General features: G+C 46.2%; 1 protein-coding gene across 1 annotated transcript; it reads right to left on the minus strand.

The window, feature by feature from the left end:
- Nucleotides 1–1,481: 1,481 nt before the first annotated feature.
- Nucleotides 1,482–21,037, minus strand: LOC120062833 (uncharacterized protein KIAA1671-like). The gene is made up of 9 exons (XM_039012938.1): nt 19,687–21,037; nt 18,883–19,077; nt 5,832–5,944; nt 4,497–4,662; nt 4,242–4,413; nt 3,888–4,024; nt 3,628–3,770; nt 3,422–3,511; nt 1,482–3,240 (listed from the first exon to the last, which is right to left on the minus strand). Exons 1-8 carry the CDS (start codon nt 20,896–20,898, stop codon nt 3,436–3,438), a joined length of 2,214 nt encoding a protein of 737 aa, XP_038868866.1. The 5' UTR covers nt 20,899–21,037; the 3' UTR covers nt 1,482–3,240; nt 3,422–3,435.
- Between the last annotated feature and the right edge of the window lie 4,727 nt (nt 21,038–25,764).

Consider the following 25,764-nt stretch of genomic DNA (forward strand, 5'->3'; position numbering starts at 1 on the left):
TATCACTACAAACACACATTCTATAATACTCTATTCTGCAAACTCCTCACTTGCTCATATATTTTACTGCAAACATTTAAGCATACCAAATTATATCTTTACCAACTCTAAAAATACTACACTATCATTCCTATCCCCCCACCCCATCCAACCTCTCCTTCTCCATCCGTCAACAATCATGACTGTGGGGTCTCCTTTACTTTTCATGTAAAATCAGTTTCAAAGTTCAATTAAAACCTTGTTAATCCTGCTGTGCAGAACCAAGCTGGTTTTACCTGGATATGCCTGCTGTGTATTGATAGCCTCTCTCTCTCTGTGCCACTTGGTGTTTGGGGTTGAGCCGTTGGAGGGCAGTGGCAGGGGGGGTATTTATGGTTTATTTCTGGCCACAACAGCAGAAAAGGGGGAGCTGTTGATACAGCAAGTCTGTCGCTGACATTGTGTCCATAACGCTACCTCTCAATATGCAGCTGTGTTGGCACACGCTACCCTGCCCGTCCGCCTGGCTGCCAGTGCGTGGTATGTGCGGGTACACGGAGAGGGAGCCAAGAGGATTCAGCAAACAGCCCCACTCAGCACAAACTGGTAGACACGCTCTCACACACACACTAACCACACCCAGCAGTCTAAACATCACCTAACCTCCTCACACCACTCTGACCAATAACATCACCAACACATAAGGAACCAAACCATTCATAAAAACAAACATAACATTGACCTCATTTTACTATATCCTGTTGACATCATTTACATTCATTGACCAAACCCTGACCCTCAATCTCTCTTAAACCTCCTTACATCAAACACTCTACCTCTCTACACAACTCTCTTAACCCTCCCTACACAACTCTCTTAAACCTCCCTACACAACTCTCTTAAACCTCCCTACACAACTCTCTTAAACCTCCCTACACAACTCTCTTAAACCTCTCTACACAACTCTCTTAAACCTCCCTACACAACTCTCTTAAACCTCCCTACACCTTAAACCTCGCTACACAACTCTCTTAAACCTCCCTACACAACTCTCTTAAACCTCCCTACACAACTCTCTTAAACCTCCCTACACAACTCTCTTAAACAACTCTCCTAAACCTCCCTACACAACTCTCTTAAACCTCCCTACACCTTAAACCTCGCTACACAACTCTCTTAAACCTCCCTACACAACTCTCTTAAACCTCCCTACACAACTCTCTTAAACCTCCCTACACAACTCTCTTAAACCTCCCTACACAACTCTCTTAAACAACTCTCCTAAACCTCCCTACACAACTCTCTTAAAACACTACCTCTCCAATACCACCCTACACCAAATACTACCTTGCCTATACGTACTTCCCTAGTACAAACACTATCGACCGCTCTGTTACACAAAAGACACCATTTTAAATTCATAACACCGCAGACTGAAGGTGGGTCTGAACTGAAATGAGCATAATGCAAAAGTAATATTTTGCCCAATAATTACAAAATCAGAAGCTTAACGCAGTACATTTTATTGAGAATTTACACTTTTGAACAACGGCCTTACAACAGTGCAATATACATTTTACTTTCAAATAAAACAGACGAGAAAGAGAAAAAAATAAGTAATGACAAAGTCAAACTCCATGGACAGACACCAAAGGGACAACAACTCAAAACATTCACTTGCATTGCATTAGCGTTCCAACGTCTGTCTACAAAAATGCTGTAGTGGAAGTAGTGGGACAGTGGAGCACGGCTAACATGGTCAGGGGAATGGCCTAAGTCAGCTCAAACAAGCCCTAAAACAACTGGTGCAAATAGTCCAAGTCATGTGCAGAAAAAAAAGGGTAAATTACCACCCTCATCTCAAAACAATATACTTTACTTGCATTCCCCACTGGAGTAGTGTACGCCATACTCCACCGACCATGTGCACAATGGGACCATTACAGTTGTGGATGAAGCCATGATATCCAGACTGTGATTGTACCACTGCTACTTGGTGTGGCCATTCAGTTAAGTGTCTGAGTAAAGCATGATAAAAAGGACCAGAGACTGTGCATGCATATCCTTTCCCAAACAATGATGGGAAAATGCACGTGAGGTCGCTAAATGGGAGATGTGTTGCAGACATGCTGGTAAAACAGAAACCAGGGAGTGCACATTGAATGTATGGCTCATTGGTAACATGTACAATTTCCTTGCAATCCTTACTCACTCATCCATCAGTATTACACACACAATCATTTGATCTTTCACTGAAGAGGTAAGTGGAGGTGAAGGGAGGAAGAACAGGCTGATTAGCGTTCATGCGTGTGTGCGTGTAATTGAGATGGAGGTAGATGTCCATTGTGATTAACCCTTCCCCTCCCCTTCTCCACCAGTAGAAACAGATTCAGAAATGATTGAAAATACAGCGAACACAAAGCATTCCTCTTTACCCATAAGTTTAAAGGGACTGCATGACGTCAACACAACAGATTCTCAGTTAGTTCATGACATCAGTCACTGAGTGGCTCAGAGGAATGGGTTTGGGGACCTCTGCTGTAGTGATGCTTTAAATGCTCTCCATACAAACCCAGCATTCAGCTTCCAAATTAGCAACAATACAAATATAACATTTCATGATTACAGATACCATATTTATTAGTAACACATAATACAGGCTGGCTGACCATTAGTTCAGCAGTGTTTTGTTCTCTATGATCCATGACAAAAAATAAAATCTGAAATATTTTCCAACACTCCTCCACTGACAGATACAATTAACGCATAGACTAACCTGAAAATTATATTTAAAAGAGAAAACAAAATAAAAATATGTCTTGTGGAGGTGCTATACTGTCCTCCAGCTTATTGAAGCACTTCCAGGTTAAGAGGCATGTGGTCCCACAAGTTAACCATTAATGAAATACAACCTGACAGGAGAGAATGGGATCCCCCCCTTCCGTAGTCTTCCCTGTCACGTGAGAGGGTAAAGTGGCTTTATGCAAAGACCCCCCTGACACAGGAGGTGGAGGAGCTAGCAGTGAAATGGACACGCTGAGCAGAGCAACCCCATGTTTTCCCTTGCTCGTTTCATCCATAAGACCGAGGTTGTCTGAAAGAAGGCACCATGCACATGGATTTGAGCAAGGCAGGAAGAGAACAGAGAAAAGAAACAAACAGATGACGAATTACAACGTCAGCAGCAGAATTCCCATCTTCTCAGGGTCCAATGTTAAGGCTACTGTCCGATTCTCCACCAGATTCTTCAGTTAAGGCAACCTACAGAGGGACGATGCAAACAGATACAAACCATCAGCATTTTAGGGTTACATATTAGCAAAACAGAAACTAGAATATTGTCTAATTATGAAAATGTGGTAAAATGTCAGGTTTATTGCATACAGCACCCTATGATAAAGAATGATTCATAATAAGGAACATTTGTGAGAAGAGAGCTCACCTGCTCATTCACACTTAGCTGTCATTTTCATACTGACTCAAGCGCTTCTTGGACTTCAGCTCTCTCAGCCACTGTGGTGAGGCCTCTTCACTAAGAGAGACAGACATTACAACTGGTAAATATTTCTGTTCCAACTATCAACAACCCCTGGTTTGGGTTATTAGATCCAGGCTGAACAGAGGGAAGAGACAGGGTCACCATCTTACCCATTTTCTTTCCCTACGGAGGGGGGCAGCACACGGGACGCCCGGGGCAGGAAGGGTGATTTAGGAGAACGGGATAACTGGGAGGGAGAAGTGGCGGGTCCCTCTGTCTGATTGTCAGAATCGCTTCTCTTCTTAAGCTGGGCCTGCCAAACAGAGAGAGAAACCAGCAGGAAAACATATCAAAAGCATTTTTCAGAGCAGTAGGAGTGACAACATTACACTCCTGGTCAACTCTGTCTGTTTCTCTTGGGGAGCCTCACCATGAGAGCAGACGGGTCCATCCCAGGGAAGAGGGCGACTCTCTGGGGCTGGGAGGAGGCAGCAGCAGAGCGGGGGTCTGCTCCTCTCGCTTGCTCCTCAGAGTCTGAGTCCTTCTTGGAAGACTCCACTTTGTCCTCTGTAGAGGACAACACACCTCTGAATACATCATTTCACAATCAAAACAAATAGGTTATTCAGAAGTCTAACAGATCTTTGACCATCTAAGTCACATCTCCAGTCTATCTGGTCAAATCATGTCCACTCAATCCATAGTAAAAGGTATGCAGCAGAACAAGGTAGTGGATGGAGATCTGGCCGAGGGGGTCTACATGAGAGCAGAGTCCAAGGCTGACCTGTGGAGTCTCGAGAGCGCCAGTCCTCAGTAGGCGTGGCCTGTCCCTCTGGGTGTACAGACAGAGCAGCAGTCTGACGAGAGACCCTGGAGGGGCGTGAACGTGGCCCCCGCATCTTACTCAACTGCACCCTGGAGCGCAGAGCACTGGAGTCCAGTAGGCTGGTGGAGGCCTGGAGAGAAACACAAAGCAAATCTTTGGAAACAAAGAAACTCTGACTTCTACGTCTTTTTAAAAAGGTGAAGTCAGTCTTACCTCAGGGAAGGGGAGTGGTTGTATCTCGGGCTGGGCAGAGAAGCCGTCTGGAGTGTCGTGGTCACTGGGCGGGGTGTGGACATGTTCCCCTGACGTGTAAAGTGGAGTGGGTTTCCGAGGGGATTGACTGGGGTGGCTGTCTGAGGGGGGCGTGGCAGGAGTCAGGCTACAGGAAGGACAGACAGGAACAAACAGAAGAGTACTTTAGGCTACCTTCCTAAAACTACACTACAGTCTGTTAAATGCATGCATTGGCAAAGAGAGACCAACGTGACAGGTACTGTGTCTACTAGCTCTGTGACCGAGTAATATTCTCCTGTCTGGGTTTACTGTAGGAGCATCACATTTCATAGAGGATGCATGTGCATGACGACAACGGATGACAGGCAGACTCACGCTCCACTTTATTTCACAGAGGGAAGCAAACAGTGGTGAGTCATCTACTGTACACAATCATACTAGCTCAAAATCATCCCTGAGGTGATTCATTTGAATTACATTAAAATGACCCACTATCTGTTGACAGTCCCTTATATCGTATCTTTATCTGAAACTCTACTACAGCATCCAGTCATTTCTACTAAACATTATCCAGATTTTTGTTGCTGTGATACCATCTCCTAGCCACAGGAGGTCAGTGATAGACCGGCCTGCTGAGAGAGGCCATTTTGAGTGCTGGCGTAAACCAGGTTTCAGTGAGCTGCTGCTGCTCCTTGACCACAATGTGTCAGGAGTGCTGAGATTCTACTGTATCTGTACAGGAAGTACCTATAGATACCATAGTATGTTGATTTATTTCAATATCAGTAACTGTCTCTGCCTTGGAGGAGATGCTTGTGGGTGTTGTTTGTTGTAAGGAAAAAGGTTGCGATGATTATTAGCTATAATGGTGGGACAGCAGAGAATCCATTGCCTGCGGCTAATTCTCCACTCTGCCCTATCTAGAAGGCTGGACCCAACGCGTCTCCGTGACTTTGTCTTAAGGTCAATGCTGCTCCAGGAGAAGAGACGATAGCGCACATCTCTCCCTTTAGCTGCATCCATGCAACACTACTTATCAATCCAGGGGGTGTTAAATTGGAGATCAAATGGTTGAGGATTGTATATTTAGAGGGAGAAGTGACTGGGAGGCATTCAGTACTAGGGATGTCGAGATGTCTTGATATCAGGGTAAAGCCTCATGGGAAATTAGTAATCATAGAGGATCAGCATATTTAGTAACCGAAAACATGAGCACATCCTGTTTCATAGGTCCAGCCCACAGGAGCCACACCTGTGATGGGTTGTGTGTGTGTGTATATATATATATATATATATATATATATATATATTCACCTATCGTCAGTGTGCAGTCCTGTCTCCCAGGTCCCGTACTGACTGTCCGTCTCACGGACCAGTGTGTCCATGTCCCTCCCCTCCTCACCGTCCACATTCTGCTTCAACTGCTCCTGAGAGAGAGAGAGATGGACAGGGAGAAAATGACAAGTCAGTCAAAAAGGAGTGGATGCAGTGCATTCAGATAGTATTCAGACCCCTTCCCCTTTTGTTACGTTACAGCCTTATTCTAAAGGGGAGAAGAAGAAAAAAATCCCTCATTAATCTACACAAAATACCCCATAATGAAAATAAGTTCAGAAATGTTTGCAAATTTATACAAAAATAGTTATTCCCATTTGCATAAGTAATCAGACCCTTTGCTATGAGACTCGACATTGAGCTCAAGTGCATCCTGTTTCCATTGATCATCCTTGAGATGTTTCTACAACTCCACCTGTGGTAAATTCAATTGATTGGACATGATTTGGAAAGGCACACACCTGTCTATATAAGGTCCCACAGTTCAGTGCATGTCAGAACAAAAACCAAGCCATGAGGTCAAAGGAATTGTCCGTAGAGCCCCGAGACAAGATTGTGTCGAGGCACAGATCAGGGGAAGGGTACCAAAAAAAATCTGCAGCATTGAAGGTACAAAAGAACACAGTGGCCTCCATCATTCTTAAATGGAAGAAATATGGAACCACCAAGACTTTCTAGAGCTGGCCGGCCAAACTGAGCAATCGGGAGAGAAGGGTCTTGGTCAGGGAGGTGACCAAGAACCCGGTGGTCACTCTGAAAGAGCACCAGAGTTCCTCTGTGGAGTTGGGAGAACCTTCCAGAAGAACAACCATCTCTACAGCACTCCACCAATCAGGCCTTTGTGGTAGAGTGGCCAGACAGAAGCAACTCCTCAGTAAAAGGAACATGACGGCCCACTTGGAGTTTGCCAAAAGGGACCTAAAGGACTCTCAGACCATGAGAAACAAGATTCTCTGGTCTGATGAAATCAAGATTGAACTCTTTGGCCTGAATGCCAAGCATCAATTCTGGAGGGACGGTGAAGCATTGTGACGGCAGCATTACGCTGTGGGGATGTTTTTCAGCGGCAGGGACTGAGAGACTAGTCACAATTGAGGGAAAGATGAACGGAGCAAAGTACAGAGAGATCCTTGATGAAAACCTGCTCCAGAGTGCTCAGGACCTCAGACTGGGGTGAAGGTTCACCTTCCAACAGGACAACGACCCTAAGCACACAGCCAAGACAACGCAAGAGTGGCTCCGAGACAAGTCTCAATGTCCTTGAGTGGCCCAGCCAGAGCCCGGACTTGAACCCGATCGAACATCTCTGGAGAGACCTGAAAATAGCTGTGCAGTGACACTCCCCATCCAACCTGACAGAGCTTGATAGGATCTGCAGAGAAGAACGGGACAAACTACCCAAATACAGGTGTACCAAGCTTGTAACGTCATACACAAGAGGCTGTAGTCGCTGCCAAAAGGTGCTTCAACAAAGTACTGAATACTTACGCAAACAGTTTTTGCTTTGTCATTATGGGGTAGTGCGTGTAGATTGATGAAATCTAAAAAAAAAACTATTTCTCAACTTTAGAACAAGATCGTAAAATAACAAAATGTGGAATAAGTGAAGGGGTCTGGATTCTTTCCGAATGCACTGTATGTGCCATTGGAGTACCCCTCGGAGGTCAGAGGGAACACATTCCAATACGACAGAACTGGATTCATCTCCACCAGCCACAAACTATCAAAGCATCTTATTGGCTGTCGGTTCAATCCATCACTACGCCTGTGGAGCGAAATCCCGCCCAGCCTACAGTAACAAAGTTGGCCAGTTGAGAGAGAAAGGGAGAGTGACGCTGGTCCTGATAGCCCTGTATTGTGTGGCTATGGCCAGGCCAGCAGTGGGTGAGAAGGATAATGAGAGGTAATGGGATGAACTCACAGGGCCAGAGACTGGTGAGACACTGTTTGCCGTCTACTGAACCGTGGCTCTTTTAATGAGGCTTCTACAGAGGGCACACTGTCCTAAAACCACACACTCACTGCTCCTGTGCATGCATTCAAGCCTGTGTAAGTGTGCACACATACTGTATAGAAATAGAGAAATACTGCTGAACTTCCATGATCTCTACTGACTTCCTTGACAGTGCTATACAGATGCACTACTGCACCACAACACCATGTCTAAAGAGAATGATTGAGGGAAATGTAATGGGTGTTTGGTGTGTGTGTGTGTAAAGGAGTGAGAGCAGGGCCAGAGGGAGGAGGGAAAGGGAGAACAACAGTACAGGATGTCATTCATCATCAATGCCTTTCCTGACAGGAAGAAAGGCAGGGAGAACAGTAAGAAACTCCATCTGAGAAAGCACTTGCACCAAAAGTACATTAACTCCTCCTCTCCAGGCTTTACAGCCATAAAAAAAGTATATTTACAGCATAGTAACCTAGGCTTGTTTTTAAATCCACACGGATCTTTCTGCCAAATCTGGCTTCAGCAGTTAAACAAGCACCCGTTTGAACATGCTGTTGGTCACATGACTAATGCCTCAGGCTAACAGGTGGGCTGGGCTCAGGGTCAATTAAACAGGAATGCTAATCGATCTACATGCATAGGCCTTTCAAACAGATTAGGTTGGGTCAGTGTTATGGTACAGCTACGTTTCCCGACGTGAGGGGTTTACTGAGAAGCATAGGAGTAACAATAGCAACACAGTGAAGAGAAAGTGAGGGGTTTACTGAGAAGCATAGGAGTAACAATAGCAACACAGTGAAGAGATACTGAGGGGTTTACTGAGAAGCATAGGAGTAACAATAGCAACACAGTGAAGAGACACTGAGGGGTTTACTGAGAAGCATAGGAGTAACAATAGCAACACAGTGAAGAGAAAGTGAGGGGTTTACTGAGAAGCATAGGAGTAACAATAGCAACACAGTGAAGAGACACTGAGGGGTTTACTGAGAAGCATAGGAGTAACAATAGCAACACAGTGAAGAGAAAGTGAGGGGTTTACTGAGAAGCATAGGAGTAACAATAGCAACACAGTGAAGAGACACTGAGGGGTTTACTGAGAAGCATAGGAGTAACAATAGCAACACAGTGAAGAGATACTGAGGGGTTTACTGAGAAGCATAGGAGTAACAATAGCAACACAGTGAAGAGACAGTGAGGGGTTTACTGAGAAGCATAGAAGTAACAATAGCAACACAGTGAAGAGATACTGAGGGGTTTACTGAGAAGCATAGGAGTAACAATAGCAACACAGTGAAGAGATACTGAGGGGTTTACTGAGAAGCATAGAAGTAACAATAGCAACACAGTGAAGAGACAGTGAGGGGTTTACTGAGAAGCATAGGAGTAACAATAGCAACACAGTGAAGAGACAGTGAGGGGTTTACTAAAGAGAAGCATAGGAGTAACAATAGCAACACAGTGAAGAGACAGTGAGGGGTTTACTAAAGAGAAGCATAGGAGTAACAATAGCAACACAGTGAAGAGACAGTGAGGGGTTTACTAAAGAGAAGCATAGGAGTAACAATAGCAACACAGTGAAGAGAAAGTGAGGGGTTTACTGAGAAGCATAGGAGTAACAATAGCAACACAGTGAAGAGATACTGAGGGGTTTACTGAGAAGCATAGGAGTAACAATAGCAACACAGTGAAGAGACACTGAGGGGTTTACTGAGAAGCATAGGAGTAACAATAGCAACACAGTGAAGAGACACTGAGGGGTTTACTGAGAAGCATAGGAGTAACAATAGCAACACAGTGAAGAGATACTGAGGGGTTTACTGAGAAGCATAGGAGTAACAATAGCAACACAGTGAAGAGACAGTGAGGGGTTTACTAAAGAGAAGCATAGGAGTAACAATAGCAACACAGTGAAGAGACAGTGAGGGGTTTACTAAAGAGAAGCATAGGAGTAACAATAGCAACACAGTGAAGAGACAGTGAGGGGTTTACTAAAGAGAAGCATAGGAGTAACAATAGCAACACAGTGAAGAGACAGTGAGGGGTTTACTAAAGAGAAGCATAGGAGTAACAATAGCAACACAGTGAAGAGACAGTGAGGGGTTTACTAAAGAGAAGCATAGGAGTAACAATAGCAACACAGTGAAGAGAAAGTGAGGGGTTTACTGAGAAGCATAGGAGTAACAATAGCAACACAGTGAAGAGACACTGAGGGGTTTACTGAGAAGCATAGGAGTAACAATAGCAACACAGTGAAGAGATACTGAGGGGTTTACTGAGAAGCATAGGAGTAACAATAGCAACACAGTGAAGAGACAGTGAGGGGTTTACTGAGAAGCATAGGAGTAACAATAGCAACACAGTGAAGAGACAGTGAGGGGTTTACTAAAGAGAAGCATAGGAGTAACAATAGCAACACAGTGAAGAGACAGTGAGGGGTTTACTAAAGAGAAGCACAGGAGTAACAATAGCAACACAGTGAAGAGACAGTGAGGGGTTTACTAAAGAGAAGCATAGGAGTAACAATAGCAACACAGTGAAGAGACAGTGAGGGGTTTACTAAAGAGAAGCATAGGAGTAACAATAGCAACACAGTGAAGAGACAGTGAGGGGTTTACTAAAGAGAAGCATAGGAGTAACAATAGCAACACAGTGAAGAGACAGTGAGGGGTTTACTGAGAAGCATAGGAGTAACAATAGCAACACAGTGAAGAGACACTGAGGGGTTTACTGAGAAGCATAGGAGTAACAATAGCAACACAGTGAAGAGACCAACAAGGTGCAGTAAGAGATGAACGCTTAAGTGTTGCCTTCTAAAACCCTCTCATTTCTGTCAGGAATGGTTCCTGATAGTTCAAAAGACAGTCAGAGAAAGACCTCACACCCACTTAATCCCTCTATATCATGAATTTCAGCCTAAGATTTAGTACAACTAATTCACAGGACTAAGCATGTAGGATTCAATAAGCAAATCTCCTGTAATCTAAATTCCTTGGAACTTGTACCATATCCACCGTGTACGTGGTTGATCTTTAGCACACCCAAACACACCCTCACTTAGTGTTTGCCGCTCCTGAGGCTACCCGGTTACCTGCCAACCAAACAATAGCAGCAAGACAGAGAGGGTTAAGAAATAACATAGGCTGACTTGTAGTGCTGCTTAAAGCCCTTTAGTATTGACCATGTGAGGGTGTAGGCTCTGCTATCAACAATGCACTCTGGACACTAGGAAAGAGCAGGCATGCATGGCACCTTATTGTGAATCAGAGTAGTGAAGTAGATGTTTCCTTAATAACATTAGCCTTGGCCAGCCTCCTCTGCTAAGATACCCCCTCTGTGGACAGGAAGGGTGTGTCAATGGAAATGACAGAACAATGAGCGGATGAATAGAAGGAGGGAGGAGAGAAAGGGTGATTGATAATCTAACATGTTTGAGGAAGTAGAGGAGCCAAGGCCTTGGAAAGTTAGACCTGCCAGACATCACAGCTCTGAAACACAGCCTGGTATTATGACATCATCACATTTATGAAAATGTTCACCGTAAATCCCCTTCTTATTTTAATACAATATGCCTACTTTGGGTTGAGATGAAACACATGCTGGGCCTATTACGTTACTGTGAAGGCATAGTCACTTTAAGTTGGATTAATCCACTTCCTTACTGCAAAACAATCATTCATATCCCCCCTGAATAACAGTCAGTCAGTCACACAGCTCTACGAATGAGGAAGTGCTGTGCAGCTCTAAGACATTTAACATATGGTCCTGCTGCCTGGAAGCAGACAACACATAACAGGCCAGTTACTTAGTGCAGGTACAATGACCCCAACACGAACACTGCAGAACAAACCTCACACTGCCCCAGTACGCCCCAACACCTCTCTCCTGCTCTAACCCCTCTAGGTGTAGTCTTCCTCAGTAGGAATGTTTAACAGTAAACACATTGATCATGGAGTGGACTGGTCAACAACGACACTTTGCAGCTATCCTAATATGACTACAGATCCCATGAGCACCAATCCCGTCAACAACAGAGCAGCACTCTAGCCACATGTCACAAACTTAGCAAAATAAGAAACGTCCCTTTTTCAGGACCATGTCTTTCAAAGATAATTCATAAAAATCCAAATAACGTCACAGATCTTCATTGTAAAGGGTTTAAACACCGTTTCCCATGTTTGTTCAATGAACCATAAACAATTAATGAACATGCACCTAAGACACTAACAGCTTACGGTAGGCAATTGAAGTTACAGTTATGAAAACTTAGGACACTAAGAGGCCTTTCTACTGACTCTGAAAAACACCAAAAGAAAGATGCCCAGGGTCCCTGCTCATCTGCGTGAACGTGCCTTAGGCATGCTGCAAGGAGGCATGAGGACTGCAGATGTGGCCAGGGCAAAAAATTGCAATATCCGTACTGTGAGACGCCTAAGACAGCGCTACAGGGAGACAGGACGGACTGTCCTCGCAGTGGGAGACCACGTGTAACAACACCTTCACAGGATCAGTACATCCGAACATCACACCTGCGGGACAGGTACAGGATGGCAACAACAACTGCCTGAGTTACCCCAGGAATGCACAATCCCTGCATCAGTGCTCAGACTGTTCGCAATAGGCTGGACTGAGGGCTTGTAGGCCTGTTGTAAGGCAGGTACTCACCAGCCATCACCGGCAACAACGTCGCCTATGGGCACCGTCACTGGACCAGACAGGACTGGCAAAAAGTGTTCTTCACTGACGAGTCACGGTTTTGTCTCACCAGGGGTGATGGTCGGATTCGTGTTTATCGTCAAAGGAATGAGCGTTACACTGAGGCCTGTACCCTGGAGCGGGATTGATTTGGAGGTGGAGGGTCCGTCATGGTCTGGGGCGGTGTGTCACAGCATCATAGGACTGAGCTTATTGTCATTGCAGGCAATCTCAACGCTGTGCGTTACAGGGAAGACATCCTCCTCCCTCATGTGGTACCCTTCCTGCAGGCTCATCCTGACATGACCCTCCAGCATGACAATGCCACCAGCCATACTGCTCGTTCTGGTGTGATTTCCTGCAAGACAGGAATGTCAGTGTTCTGCCATGGCCAGCGAAGAGCCCGGATCTCAATCCCATTGAGCACATCTGGGACCTGTTGGATCGGAGGGTGAGGGCTAGGGCCATTCCTCCCAGAAATGTCTGGGAACTTGCAGGTGCCTTGGTGGAAGAGTGGGGTAACATCTCACAGCAAGAACTGGCAAATCTGGTGCAGTCCATGAGGAGGAGATGCACTGCAGTACTTAATGCAGCTGGTACTGACTGTTACACCAGATACTGACTGTTACTTTTGATTTTGACCCCCCCTTTGTTCAGAGACACATTATTCAATTTCTGTTAGTCACATGTCTGTGGAACGTGTTCAGTTTATGTCTCAGTTGTTGAATCTTGTTACGTTCATACAAATGTTTACACATGTTAAGTTTGCTGAAAATAAACGCAGTTGACAGTTACCAAAACACTGACCTGAACAGGGTATTTTGTTCTGTCATTATTACATCAGTGTAATGTACAGACAAGGGGCCAAGTGTTTGCTAAGAATGCAGAACAGAATGTCATTAAAACCAGACTGACTCGGCTTAAGAACTTAAGACCAGTGGGCCTGGCTGATACAGGCTGCAGGGTAGAGGACTGGGTCCAGAGGGAGAGCTGGTGGGTTCAGGTCAGCTGGATCAGCCTGAGGGAGACCAGGGCATCTGGAGGATCCACCAGCTGGTTCTCAGGTACTGTACGGACAACCAACAGGCTCTAGCTAAAAACAGACCACACATACACACAAGCCAGACAGAGAGAGTGAATCAGTAAAGGGCTGCTGAGTCTGTGTGGGGGTTACGTTCTTTCTTTGTATTCAGACGTGAGAGTCCAGGTATGTGGACCTTCTGGGCATTAGGTACCGTGGAGGGGAAAAAAACAGCAGTACTGCATCCCTTGAGGACTGGAGTTGTGCATGGGCAGTTGTGTACCATCCATCCCAGCACCCCCATGGTCCTTTCAGTGAGTAGACCACCCCCCAAACTCCTCTCACCCTTTCTAGCGCTCCATTATCTGGCTGGCCCCTGTTCAGCTCTTTCTCCTCACATCTCACTGGGCTCCGTTCTATGACCATTCATCACCTCTCTCCTGACCAGCTGCAGAACACACTGATGCTCCTGGTCAATGACACACAAACAAGCAGATCTGCAAATCTCGTAAAAACTGCAATCAAACTGTATCCAGACTAACAGTACAATTAACACTTCATCTCACACCCGGACTTCATTGTCTAAGATAACTGACCTACAATGGGTGTCATTACACAACTACTGCAACTACATGGGATCCATAGCTATATAGTCTATATCCATACATGGATTCCAGCACTGTTGTTGACTGCTCTATACACAGACGGATTTTACCCCCAAGCCATAAGACTCCTGAACAGGTAATCAAATGGCTACCCGGACTATTTGCATTGTGCCCCCCCAACCCCTCTTTTTACACTGCTGCTACTCTGTTTATCATATATGCATAGTCACTTTAACTATACATTCATGTACATACTACCTCAATTGGGCCGACCAACCAGTGCTCCCGCACATTGGCTAACCGTGCTATCTGCATTGTGTCCCGCCACCCACCAACCCCTCTTTTACGCTACTGCTACTCTCTGTTCATCATATATGCATACTCACTTTAACCATATCTACATGTACAAATTACCTCAAATCAGCCTGACTAACCGGTGCCTGTATGTAGCCTCGCTACTTTTATAGCCTGTCTTTTTACTGTTTTATTTCTTTACTTACCTATTGTTCACCTAATACCTTTTTTGCACTATTGGTTAGAGCCTGTAAGTAAGCATTTCACTGTAAGGTCTACACCTGTTGTATTTGGCGCACGTTACAAATCAACTTTGATTTGATTTGACTTGATTAAACCAGACCATAGTTTAGGAGGGAGGGACAGGGGGCGAGAAACACAACTCCAGCCCACAGTAAGCTATGACCTGAGGAGCCACTGACACTGTGGTTGCAGTGGGAGCTATGGTGCACACACAGACAAAGGTCAGTGTTGTGTCAAAGATGGTATGAGACGCATAGGGCGAGAGAGAGGACACAGAAGCAGATGAGGCACAGAGGGGAGCACTGTGAGCAAAGAACAGCAGAACAGTCAGGAACTATCAGGATCAGAGAGAGAATTCACATTGCAACACAAATAGACAGACATAAAACACACAAGTAGAGAAGGCCTTGACAAGTTTGAGGTGCTTGGAATGGGCAGTGACTGACAAAAGGACAGTTGGTGGTGAGAAGGATTGATGGGGGGGAGCAAGTGTCAAATTGTGTGTCTTACAGCAGTGGGGGTGTTGGGGGTGCTGGTCCCAGGACGCCTGCGTAGGGACAGGCGCTGCTGGCTGCGCAGAGAGAACCTACGGAAAGAGTCCCGGCTGCGAGAGGCCAGAGAACGTAACGAGTTGGCCCTCTTGAAGTCCCCGGGGCTGTCCTCGGCCCCCCTGCCCCTACGTTCCACTGCACTGGACACCAAGCTGAGCGCCCCCTGCAGGGACCGGCGTGCGGTCCCCATCCACCCAGACACCTGGGACTGGGCCACCGACAGCTTGTCCCCCAGGTACTCCATCTCAGATCACTAAAAGACCAACGTCACAGAATGAAGTCCGGACAAAGCGCTCAGTCAGGCTGTGGTCCGGTACTGTAGGTCCTGAATCCAGTGTGATACCGTGGTCGATGGTGAGTCCTTGAGCCAGGTAGTCATCCAGGACCAGAGCTGGTGTCCTGGATACTGTTGAGGTGCGTAGCTAGGTCAATGCTGCAGTAGCTGGGCTGTTTGTAAGGGATAGCACAGCCTGTCAGATGCATCATGACTCCATTTCAGTCCATCATCGGCAGCGAGGTGAACTCTAAGCTTTCTGCTTTTCTGCAAAATGCTTATTTCCATACATCTATACAGAAGGGCAAGACCGTAGCGGGGAACCCTTAACAGACAACCCCAGCTGGTAGAGAATCAGGTGTGACGATGCGTTCACAGCAGATATACTGCTGCACCGTCTGCAAACAGGTTCTTGAGCCACATAATGATGATCAGACCAAGTAGCAGCAATAAACCCACAGACGTAGAAGTGCAATGCAATGTCACAACATAGCTCATCTGTTCTGATTCTCACGCCCCTCACAGCGGGTTTCTGAAGCTGTCGCTGCTGCTCAGACACGTCCGCAATCGGAGGAACACAATTTTAAAAATCTACCTCTCCATAGACCCCACACTGCAGTCGTCTTCCTGGTGGAAAACTTTACAGGAAGAACGGTGCTGAACAGAACAGCTGGTGTCAGGCAGGAGGAAGAGCTGTACTGATTCCTATTCCCTCGGAGTACACAGCACACCAACAGCAGAGCAGCGCCGTGGATATAGAAGCACAAACAGGAGAGGAGATTGTGATGCTAAGGTCAAATCCATGAGAGACAAAGACCAGTGCACTGTCCTTCCTTTCCTCTCCCCCTGCAGGTACAGGCCGATAGAGAAATGCGTCAGTCTCCTGCTCCCATTCCCCAGCACTACAGGACTCACGCTCAAGGAGAAATTGAGCGAACAAAGTGAGGGAGGGGAGAGAGGAGGCAGGGAGAAGCAGAGAGAGGGAGGGCCCTGATTTGCAGTGCAGGAGGGGAGGGCGATATGTTCTGCGGTGCTCCATCTCGCCTGCATGTTTCTGCTTGCAGCGAGCAAGAGAGAATTCTCACAGGCATAGTCAGCACAGGGCAGAGGGGGTAGAAAGCAAACATAGGAAGGATGGGGGGGTGGGGGTTGAAAGTGATAGGAACTTTATGTTGAGCCTATACCTTCAAATAGATGGAGAGAATGCTTGCCTGAAAGAGAGAGAGGGAGCAAAAGAGCAAGGAGGAGACCGGTGTAGCGGTTTTCAAGAGCCGGGGTTGTGGCCGTCAGCAGCAGTGAGCTCATGGCTAAAGGGAGGAATCATGACAGTGTGTCAGAGTTTGCCTAACAAATGTCTCCCTGACTCATGCAAACTGCATGTCAGGTCACAGAACTCTGTCCTTTCCCACTTTCATCTCACTGAATTAAACATTAGTGAGTAAGTAAGACACTCTAGTCTATAAAACAACCGAGTACCACAGATTTATTCTCAAACAGAAACCCCTTGAGAACAAACTGGGGCAGAGGCTGATGACTGCTACTCTGAACTGCCCACAAGTGCCCCCTGGTGGACTTCTGGAGAACAGTTCTGAGGAACATTGTTTGCTTTAAGAACAGACTACCTCCAGGAACCATCCTATAGCTGGAAATCACAGTTCTCTCCACAGACACACAGACTCAAGTTTCATCAACACCAACTATGAAGATAACCATTTTACTACAGAAAACAAAGTCTGCTAATAACAATTGTCCAGCAAGAAATGACGGCCCTCAAGTCACCTCTAAACAGAGTCCACAAAGGGACGTTGGCCTAATGACTTCAGTTGTATCCGTCTCGTCTGTCCTCTCCCTGGTTTCCCTGCTCTGATGAATCATCTCCCATCACAGCCAGTGTAGATGCCTTAGACAGCTCATGTAGTCTGAGCCTGGTGACCATAGTGCGCACTCACACTAGGCCCAACTTCCACACTGATACAGAGAAACACTATCACCACAACATCAAGCGACATCCAGTCATTGACACATGTTGATACTCCAAATCCACACTCACTCAATAAGGAGGTCCCCTCAACTACACCCATAAATTGGAGAAAAACATTCTTTCCCATTGACCCTCAGTGTAAAAGACCCAACTTCATTGTACATTTTTTGCAGAAAAGCTGCTGTGTTGTTCAATGTACATGTAACCAGGTAAATAATTCCGACCTACAGTTCACCATGCTCCCACATAGGGAAATAGAGCCTGCGAGAAGAGCCCTGTGGCTTCTGGCTATTCGGCGTGGGAGAGTGGGAAATTGTGGAGACCCGGTGTCCAAGTAGGCTACACATAGCTATGTGTGGGAAAACATTTCACAGGTAAGACATTTACCTCGTTTAGTATTGTCTGTGTATGTATAGTCTGTTGTTGGTCTTGGCTAGCTTAATGTTCTGGTTGGTAGCTGTTACATCAATAACTCATTCTAGACCAGGTATTTCACACTCGTGTCTCCAGTTGGTCTACAAACAATAATTGCAGCACCACTCAGACCAGCAGGAGGTGACAGACACACAGAAAACATCATGAAGTAACACAGGGAGGGATCATTGGGGGAAGGGAGGGCTCATTGGGGGAGGGGAGGGCTCATTGGGGGAGGGGAGGGCTCATTGGGGGAGGGGAGGGCTCATTGGGGGAGGGGAGGGATCATTGGGGGAAGGGAGGGCTCATTGGGGGAAGGGAGGGCTCATTGGGGGAGGGGAGGGCTCATTGGGGGAGGGGAGGGCTCATTGGGGGAGGGGAGGGCAGCCTTGTCTCTGAATGGAATCTGCTTTGCAGCACAGGCTATTTACATGGTGCATGGGTGTCTGTAGTGTACCAGTGGTAAAGAGGAGCACAAACACTAAAGTATTAAGACAGGTGCTTGAATAAAAGGAATGTCTATCACACAATGGGAAATGTCACTGCAGAGCCTTTCTTCAGCTATGCAAACAGAAGGCTGTCAAAATGAGCAGCACATAATCCTGAATTACAGGCCTAAAAACACGATTTCATTTCTCTGCTTTGTGCTGTAAAAAGGGGTGGAGAGATGAGCGGGATCATGACTGTCACATTACTCATCACCCCCAGTGACTAACTGCATTCCTACTCCACCCTACTGTAACTCACACAAACCAATCTGCAAATCAAGTCATATACAAGCACATGTTTTACAAATCACCAGGGGTTTCTGTGAGATTCAGCTCAAAAGTATAAACAGTGATAACACATAGAACTGAGGGGCTCCAATTGTTACCATGATGAAGCAGTGTAATTTCACTGTAGCAGAAGCTCATTTCTGAAGCTTGTCCAACTTTGAGTCCGAAATGAGGTGATTGTGTGTGTGTGTACACCTGTGTGTATGGAAACAGAGCATCATGACTCACCCAGCTCTGTCGGCCTCTCTCTCTATGTGTACTCCTGCTCCTAATCCTGGACAGGCTCCCCTCCATAGCACTCTCAGACAGGGCTGATCTACGGGACACGCTGCGGGACCTCATCCTGGACAGGCTCCCCTCCATAGCACTCTCAGACAGGGCTGATCTACGGGACACGCTGCGAGACCTCATCCGGTTCAGCTCCTAAGACATGGGGAGCGTAGAATGAAATCGAATGTTTGCTGTTACGGAACAGTTTACTAGCCTGCTAATATTGATATGCTGGAAAGTCTAGGGGTCCTACGCCTGGTTAACCGGTCTGTAACCTGATTTAAAGAAATCAGCGTATGAGGACCGTGTTGTATGCACTTATATCCAGGAGACAGCAACCAGCTCAGTCTTAACGCCTCCTCGGCTAGCCCAAGCAGATCATTGTTTGTTCAAAATGGTGACAGAAATACATATACAAAAATAAACAAACAAAATAGGACAAAACCAAAGCCCACTAAGAAAAATAACCCTGCATCCTCCTGGTTCTGCAAGCTTGCACCCTAATCATCTTTCGATTTCCTCCACCTGTGGGCTTAATAAGGCTTGGCACAGCACCTGCCTCTGAGCCGGTCGGTGCTGCCACCTGGGGAAGGAGTGTGGAAGTGTATCCTGGTAGTGTACTGCCCAACTGTGTGTCAACACTAAACTACCCCCCATAATCATAACATTACACAAAAGCACTTGTACTGGTTGAATTCATTGAATCTATAGATGCCACTGATTCACATATCCTATGTCTCTCCTTATGATACTGTTTCTTACCTGGGAGCCCTGAGATCTCCTCTGGCCTCTGGCCTCTACCCTGTGCCCCTGGGGCTCTGAGTCCTGGGGGAACCAGGTCTGCTCCATGGGGGACCCAGGGCTGTGGGGCGCTCTCCTGGGGAAGGATGTTTCACTGGGCATACCAGACCAGCGTCTCTCTGGGACCAGGATGGGGGCAGTGGCCCTGTCCTCCAGCCTGTGGAGGAGCTGCTCCAGGCTGGGTTTATTGGCAGGCTTCCTGGGTGGCTCTGGTCCAGCCATGGGCCTATCCACTGATTCCTCGTCGATGCTTAGCCTCTGCTCCCACAGCTCCTGCTGAGAGGGGGCCCACACTGTACTGGGTCGCCCCACTGCGCCCTCGGGAGCCATCCTATGGCCACCTTCCCTTTCTGGAGAGTGGGGGTGGGATCTCACCCCACTACCTGGGTCTGAGCCCTGGATGCCAGTAACAGGGAACACCTCTCTAGTGGGCAAGGGTTGTGTCTCGGTCTGGGACCTGAATGAGTCTATGTCCAGGATACCAGGTCTGTAGTGGTCATCTGCCCAGGGAGAGGTCTGCTTCCATCGGACACTAGGGGAGTGGGGACTGCCTCTGGAGTGCAGGTCACCCAGAGACCAGCACCCAGAGTCTAGATCCAGCATTTTAGGTCTGAGAGGTAAAGAGTCCAGCACCCCCCTCTCCTGGTTCTCTCTCCTCTGCCTCTCCATGATTCTCTGTCTCTCTGCCTCCTCTTGTATGGCTACCTGTCTCATCTTCTCCTGTTCCTCTCTCTCCATCTTTTCCCTTAGTCTCTGCTTTCCATGCTCATGAAGCAGTTGTCTCTCTCTCTCATTCTGCTTCTGTTTTTCAAACTCAAACAGTTGTCTTCTCTCCATCTCCTTTATTCTCTCCAGTTCTTCTATCCTCTGTCTCTCCCTCTCTAACTCCCTTTTTCTATCCCTCTGGTTTTCCAATTCCTGTCTCTCAAAGTCCAACTGTTTCTGTCTCTCCAACTCTCTCTGTTTTTGTCTTTCCAGATCGCGTTGCCTCTCTCTCTCCAACTCTTGCACTCTTTCCCTTTCCAACTCTCTCTGTCTGTCTTCCTCCTGTTGTATGGCTTGCTGTCTCATCTTTTCCTGCTCCTCTCTCTCCATTCTCTCTCTTTGTCTCTGCTTTTCAAGCTCCAGAAGCTGTTGCCTCCCTCTCTCATTCTGCTTCTGTTTTTCAAACATTTGCCTTCTCTCCAACTCTTCAGTCCTCTCCTTGTCCAACTTCTTCTGTCTCTCTAAGTCTAACTGTCTCTGCCTCTCCTTTTCAAACTCTTTCTGTCTCTCTAAGTCTAACTGTCTCTGCCTCTCCTTTTCAAACTCTTTCTGTCTCTCTAAGTCTAACTGTCTCTGCCTCTCCTTTTCAAACTCTTTCTGTCTCTCTAAGTCTAACTGTCTCTGCCTCTCCTTTTCAAACTCTTTCTGCCTCTCTAAGTCTAACTGTCTCTGCCTCTCCTTTTCAAACTCTTTCTGTCTCTCTAAGTCTAACTGTCTCTGCCTCTCCTTTTCAAACTCTTTCTGTCTCTCTAAGTCTAACTGTCTCTGCCTCTCCTTTTCAAACTCTTTCTGTCTCTCTAAGTCTAACTGTCTCTGCCTCTCCTTTTCAAACTCTTTCTGTCTCTCTAAGTCTAACTGTCTCTGCCTCTCCTTTTCAAGCTCTTTCTGTCTCTCCTGCTCTCTCTGTCTCTCCAACTCTATCTGGCTCTCCCTCTGCAGCTCTTGCCATCGCTGTCTTTCCAGCTCTCTTTGTCTCTCGCTCAGTCTCTCGTTCTCCAACTCGTTGTGTTTCTCTCTTTCTAATTCTTTTAGCTTTAGCTCTCTCTTTCTTGCATATTCTAACGGTTTCTGTCTCTCCATGTCCAGCCGTGTCTGTTTCTCCCTCTCAAACTCCTTGCTCTCCCTCTGCCGTTCTTTCTCCCTCTCCAATTCTCTTACTTTCTCAAGGTCTACTTGTTTTTGTTTTTCTATTTCCAGCTCCTCCCTCCATGTCCGTCTGTCCCATGCCGTTCCTCTCTCCCTTTCCTGTGTTTGATTCCGCTCCATCAGTTCTTCTTCTTGACCTTGGGAGCTTTTTCCAAAAGCTTCATCTAGAGAGGGGTTCCTTCGTACTTGTAAGACCTTCCCTTGAGAGCCCCATTGTCCAGACTTCATAGAGAAATCGTCAAAGGGAACTTCCACGTCCCCTCTCTCGGTTTCCTCGTCCCCATAGGATACGGCTTCCTGGATCTGACCAGTCAGAGCAAAGTAGGTGGCCCTGGGCTTGGGTGGCTGCTCATCTGGCTCCAGCATTTTCAACCGCTTCGGTGCTGCCACTTCCTCTCTCTCCCTCTCCTGTTCTCTCGGCTTCTCCCTGTCTACATCCATTTGCATCCTCCTCTCCGCTTCCCTCTGCCTCTCTTTCTCCTTTCTCTCCTTCTCCTTTTCCCTTTGCCTTCCTTTCTCTACCTCTGCCTCCCTATCCATCTCAGTGGTATTCCACTTCTGCAGAACTCCAACCCTCAGGTAGCGTGGTCCCTGTTCCTGTTGGGAGGCTGGTGCTCTCCTTTGAGCCAAACTGAGGACTCCTTGGACCTGAGCATGTCTCTCCTCCACTGGCTCAGCCCTGGCTGACCGATTCCCCTCAGAACGCCTGGAACGGAGGGTCATGGCTTTGTCCTCCAGCTGAGCCAAAGGGACACTCTCACTAACGGCTCTCCTCTCTCCCACCGCCTGCACAGTGTCAAACAAGTGCTCTACAAGATGTGGGCTGGAGGGAGACACAGGCTTGTGGTAGGTGGCGGTGACCAGGCTGCCGTCGTTCTCCCCATCCCCAAGTTTGAGGGACACACTTTTCTTGGGACAGCCCTTTGTGGCACTCTGTGCCCTGTCCTCCTCCATCAGCAGCACACTGTGTCTCTCCACCACGTTCTCAAACAGGGCTGCTCGCACTGTCTGCGCCCCACTGCTGGGGCAGCTCTCCATCCGTCGCCCTGCCTCAGTCAGTACTGCTGAGAGGTCAGAGGTGGCCTGGGTGGGCTGCTCTTGTATTCCTCTGATGTCCTCATCCACCTTTTTTTGGTCACTGAAGCTGTAAACAGAGTCCTCCACCTAAAAATGAGTAATTTAATGAGTTTGGTTACATTAAGTCAGACAGTCTGTGGGCACTTCTACAATAATCCTTATGAGCACTGCCTTGACAAGTTGCATGTCATCTCAAATCAAGCTTTCTTCAATATTTATTCATTGGTTATTAATTTACTTATGAGTGCTCATGTCAATAAACCTAACTATGGATAAGAAATTGATAAGGGGACAATTTTCTAACTTATAGCTGAAAGCCAATATCATCTGCCATTTTCTTTCAAGAAATGAATTTCAACAGATACACTTAGCTGGTGGATAATATAAGATCTGGGAGTGAACGTGTTTGTTTGACAAATAGTCAAATTTGTTTTAAGTATTACATAACGACAGAGAAAAAGAGAGTGTGATACAAAGTGAAGTGATTGAGCGAGGCATTGTGTCTGGGAAGAAAGGGGATCCCACTCCTCTTTGTTGGGTCCATAAAAATAGGTGTGATGCTGACGTGGTAATCAAAGCCTCTCCATGTTGACCTTTACCCAGTGCTTCACTCTCCGCATGTTTCATAACCAACACACAGAACAACCAGAGATGACGAATGCCCCAGATTAGGTTTCACAGTTCTTTGTACCTCTGTGGCAGTGGTGTTCCATTTTCCTATGGGACATGCTTTCCCATAACTAGAGCAAAGACTGATTAGGAGAAAATGTTTTGTGCCCAGGTTGTTTGAGAGTTGAATTGCAAATCAGAATTTTCCTTGAACATAGTCTTTATAGTGGAAACGTTGCATTATTTTTTGGGGCTTACAGTGGCAAACACAGAAACTATATAAATACATTACATTTCCAAAAATCGAAACTAGTAAAAAAACAATGAAATAAAGGAATATACTGTATTCACAAAGCTTTAACTAAGTTAACACCATCTTCAAATGTTGCTCAAACAAACAGTGACCGTAAAACAAGACAGGAAACAAAGTACAAGCACTTACCAAATCCCCAGTGTTGTGACTGAGATCATTTAACAGGCTGATTCAATTTATCTATCAACATCTTTGGTAATTTGCTAGTAAACTCAAATTGGATGGGCATTAGTAAATTGCTGGAATGGCTCTCATTCTGTTTTTATAGCAAACGAGACAACTTTATTTTGTGTCACTAGCTAAGTTTCTTTCCAATTGGCGACAGATTTTCATGCATATATTCAAGAATCTGCATAAAACAATGCGCATTTCCCACGAGAGATGCGTTTCCATCAATTTGACTTGTTGTGGATAAAAGGCTGTGCGTGATGACATAGTACACATAAAAATAACTTTTGCGGTTAAATTTCCATAAAAAGTTAAAAGGGTTTCCATCACATTTTCAACTCCACTGATGGTTTTCTCACGACAAAAAACGTTTGCGTTAAATATGCCATACTCTGGTATTGTGACGTGCTTCCTGACCAACAGCTCGCATATACAGTGCGGGTATAACCTACATGATGAGATAATAATGGACAAAATATTTCTCAAACGGCAGCCAAGTATTAAAAGGTAAAATGTCAAATAGGGTGCATTGCGAAAGTATTCACCTCTCTTGGCATTTTTCCTATTTTGTTGCCTTACAACCTGGAATTAAAATACATTTTGGGGGGGTTTGTATCATTTGATTCACACAACATACCTACCACTTTGAAGATGCAACATATTTTTTTATTGTGAAACAAACAAGAAATAAGACAAAAAAAACTGAACCCCCCCAAAGTCAATACTTTGTAGAGCCACCTTTTGCAGCAATTACAGCTGCAAGTCTCTTAGGATATCTTTCTATAAGCTTGGCACTTCTAGCCACTGAGATTCTTGCCCATTCTTCAAGGCAAAACTGCCCCAGCTCCTTCAAGTTGGATGGATTCCTGCTGGTGTACAAAAATCTTTAAGTCATACCACAGATTCTCAATTGGATTGAGGTCTGGGCTTTGACTAGGCCATTCCAAGACATTTAAATGTTTCCCCTTAAACCACTCGATTGTTGCTTTAGCAGTATGCTTAGGGTCATTGTCCTGCTGGAAGGTGAACCTCCGTCCCAGTCTCAAATCTCTGGAAGACGGAAACAGGTTTCCCTCAAGAATTTCCCTGTATTTAGCGCCATCCATCATTCCTTCAAGTCTGACCAGTTTCACAGTCCCTGCTGATGAAAAACATCCCCACAGCATGATGCTGCCACCACCATGCTTCACTGTGGGGATGGTGTTCTCGGGGTGATGAGGTGTTGGGTTTGTGCCAGACATAGCATTTTCCTTGATGGCCAAAAAGCTACATTTTAGTCTCATCTGACTAGAGTACCTTCTTCCATATGTTTAGGGAGTCTCCCACATGCCTTTTGGTGAACACCAAACGTGTTTGCTTATTTTTTTCTTTAAGCAATGGCTTTTTTTCTGGCCACTCTTCCGTAAAGCCCAGCTCTGTGGAGTGTACGGCTTAAAGTAGTCCTATGGACAGATACTCCAATCTCCGCTGTGGAGCTTTGCAGCTCCTTCAGGGTTATCTTTGGTCTATTTGTTGCCTCTCTGATTAATGCCCTCCTTGCCTGGTCTGTGAGTTTTGGTGGGCGGCCCTCTCTTGGCAGGTTTGTTGTGGTGCCATATTCTTTCCATTTTTTAATAATGGATTTAATGGTGCTCCATGGGATGTTCAAAGTTTCGGATATTTTTTTATAACCCAACCCTGATCTGTACTTCTCCACAACTTTGTTCCTGACCTATTTGGAGAGCTACTTGGTCTTCGTGGTTCCGCTTGCTTGGTGGTGCCCCTTGCTTAGTGGCGTTGCAGACTCTGGGGCCTTTCAGAACAGGTATAGATCTATCTATCTTGTGACAGATCATGTGACACTTAAAGTCCACCTGTGTGCAATCTAACTAATTATGTGACTTCTGAAGGTAATTGGTGGCACCAGATCTTATTTAGGGGCTTCATAGCAAAGGGGATGAATACATACGCACGCACCACTT

This window comes from Salvelinus namaycush, chromosome 1, assembly GCF_016432855.1.
Source record: "Salvelinus namaycush isolate Seneca chromosome 1, SaNama_1.0, whole genome shotgun sequence".
NCBI lineage: Eukaryota > Metazoa > Chordata > Actinopteri > Salmoniformes > Salmonidae > Salvelinus > Salvelinus namaycush.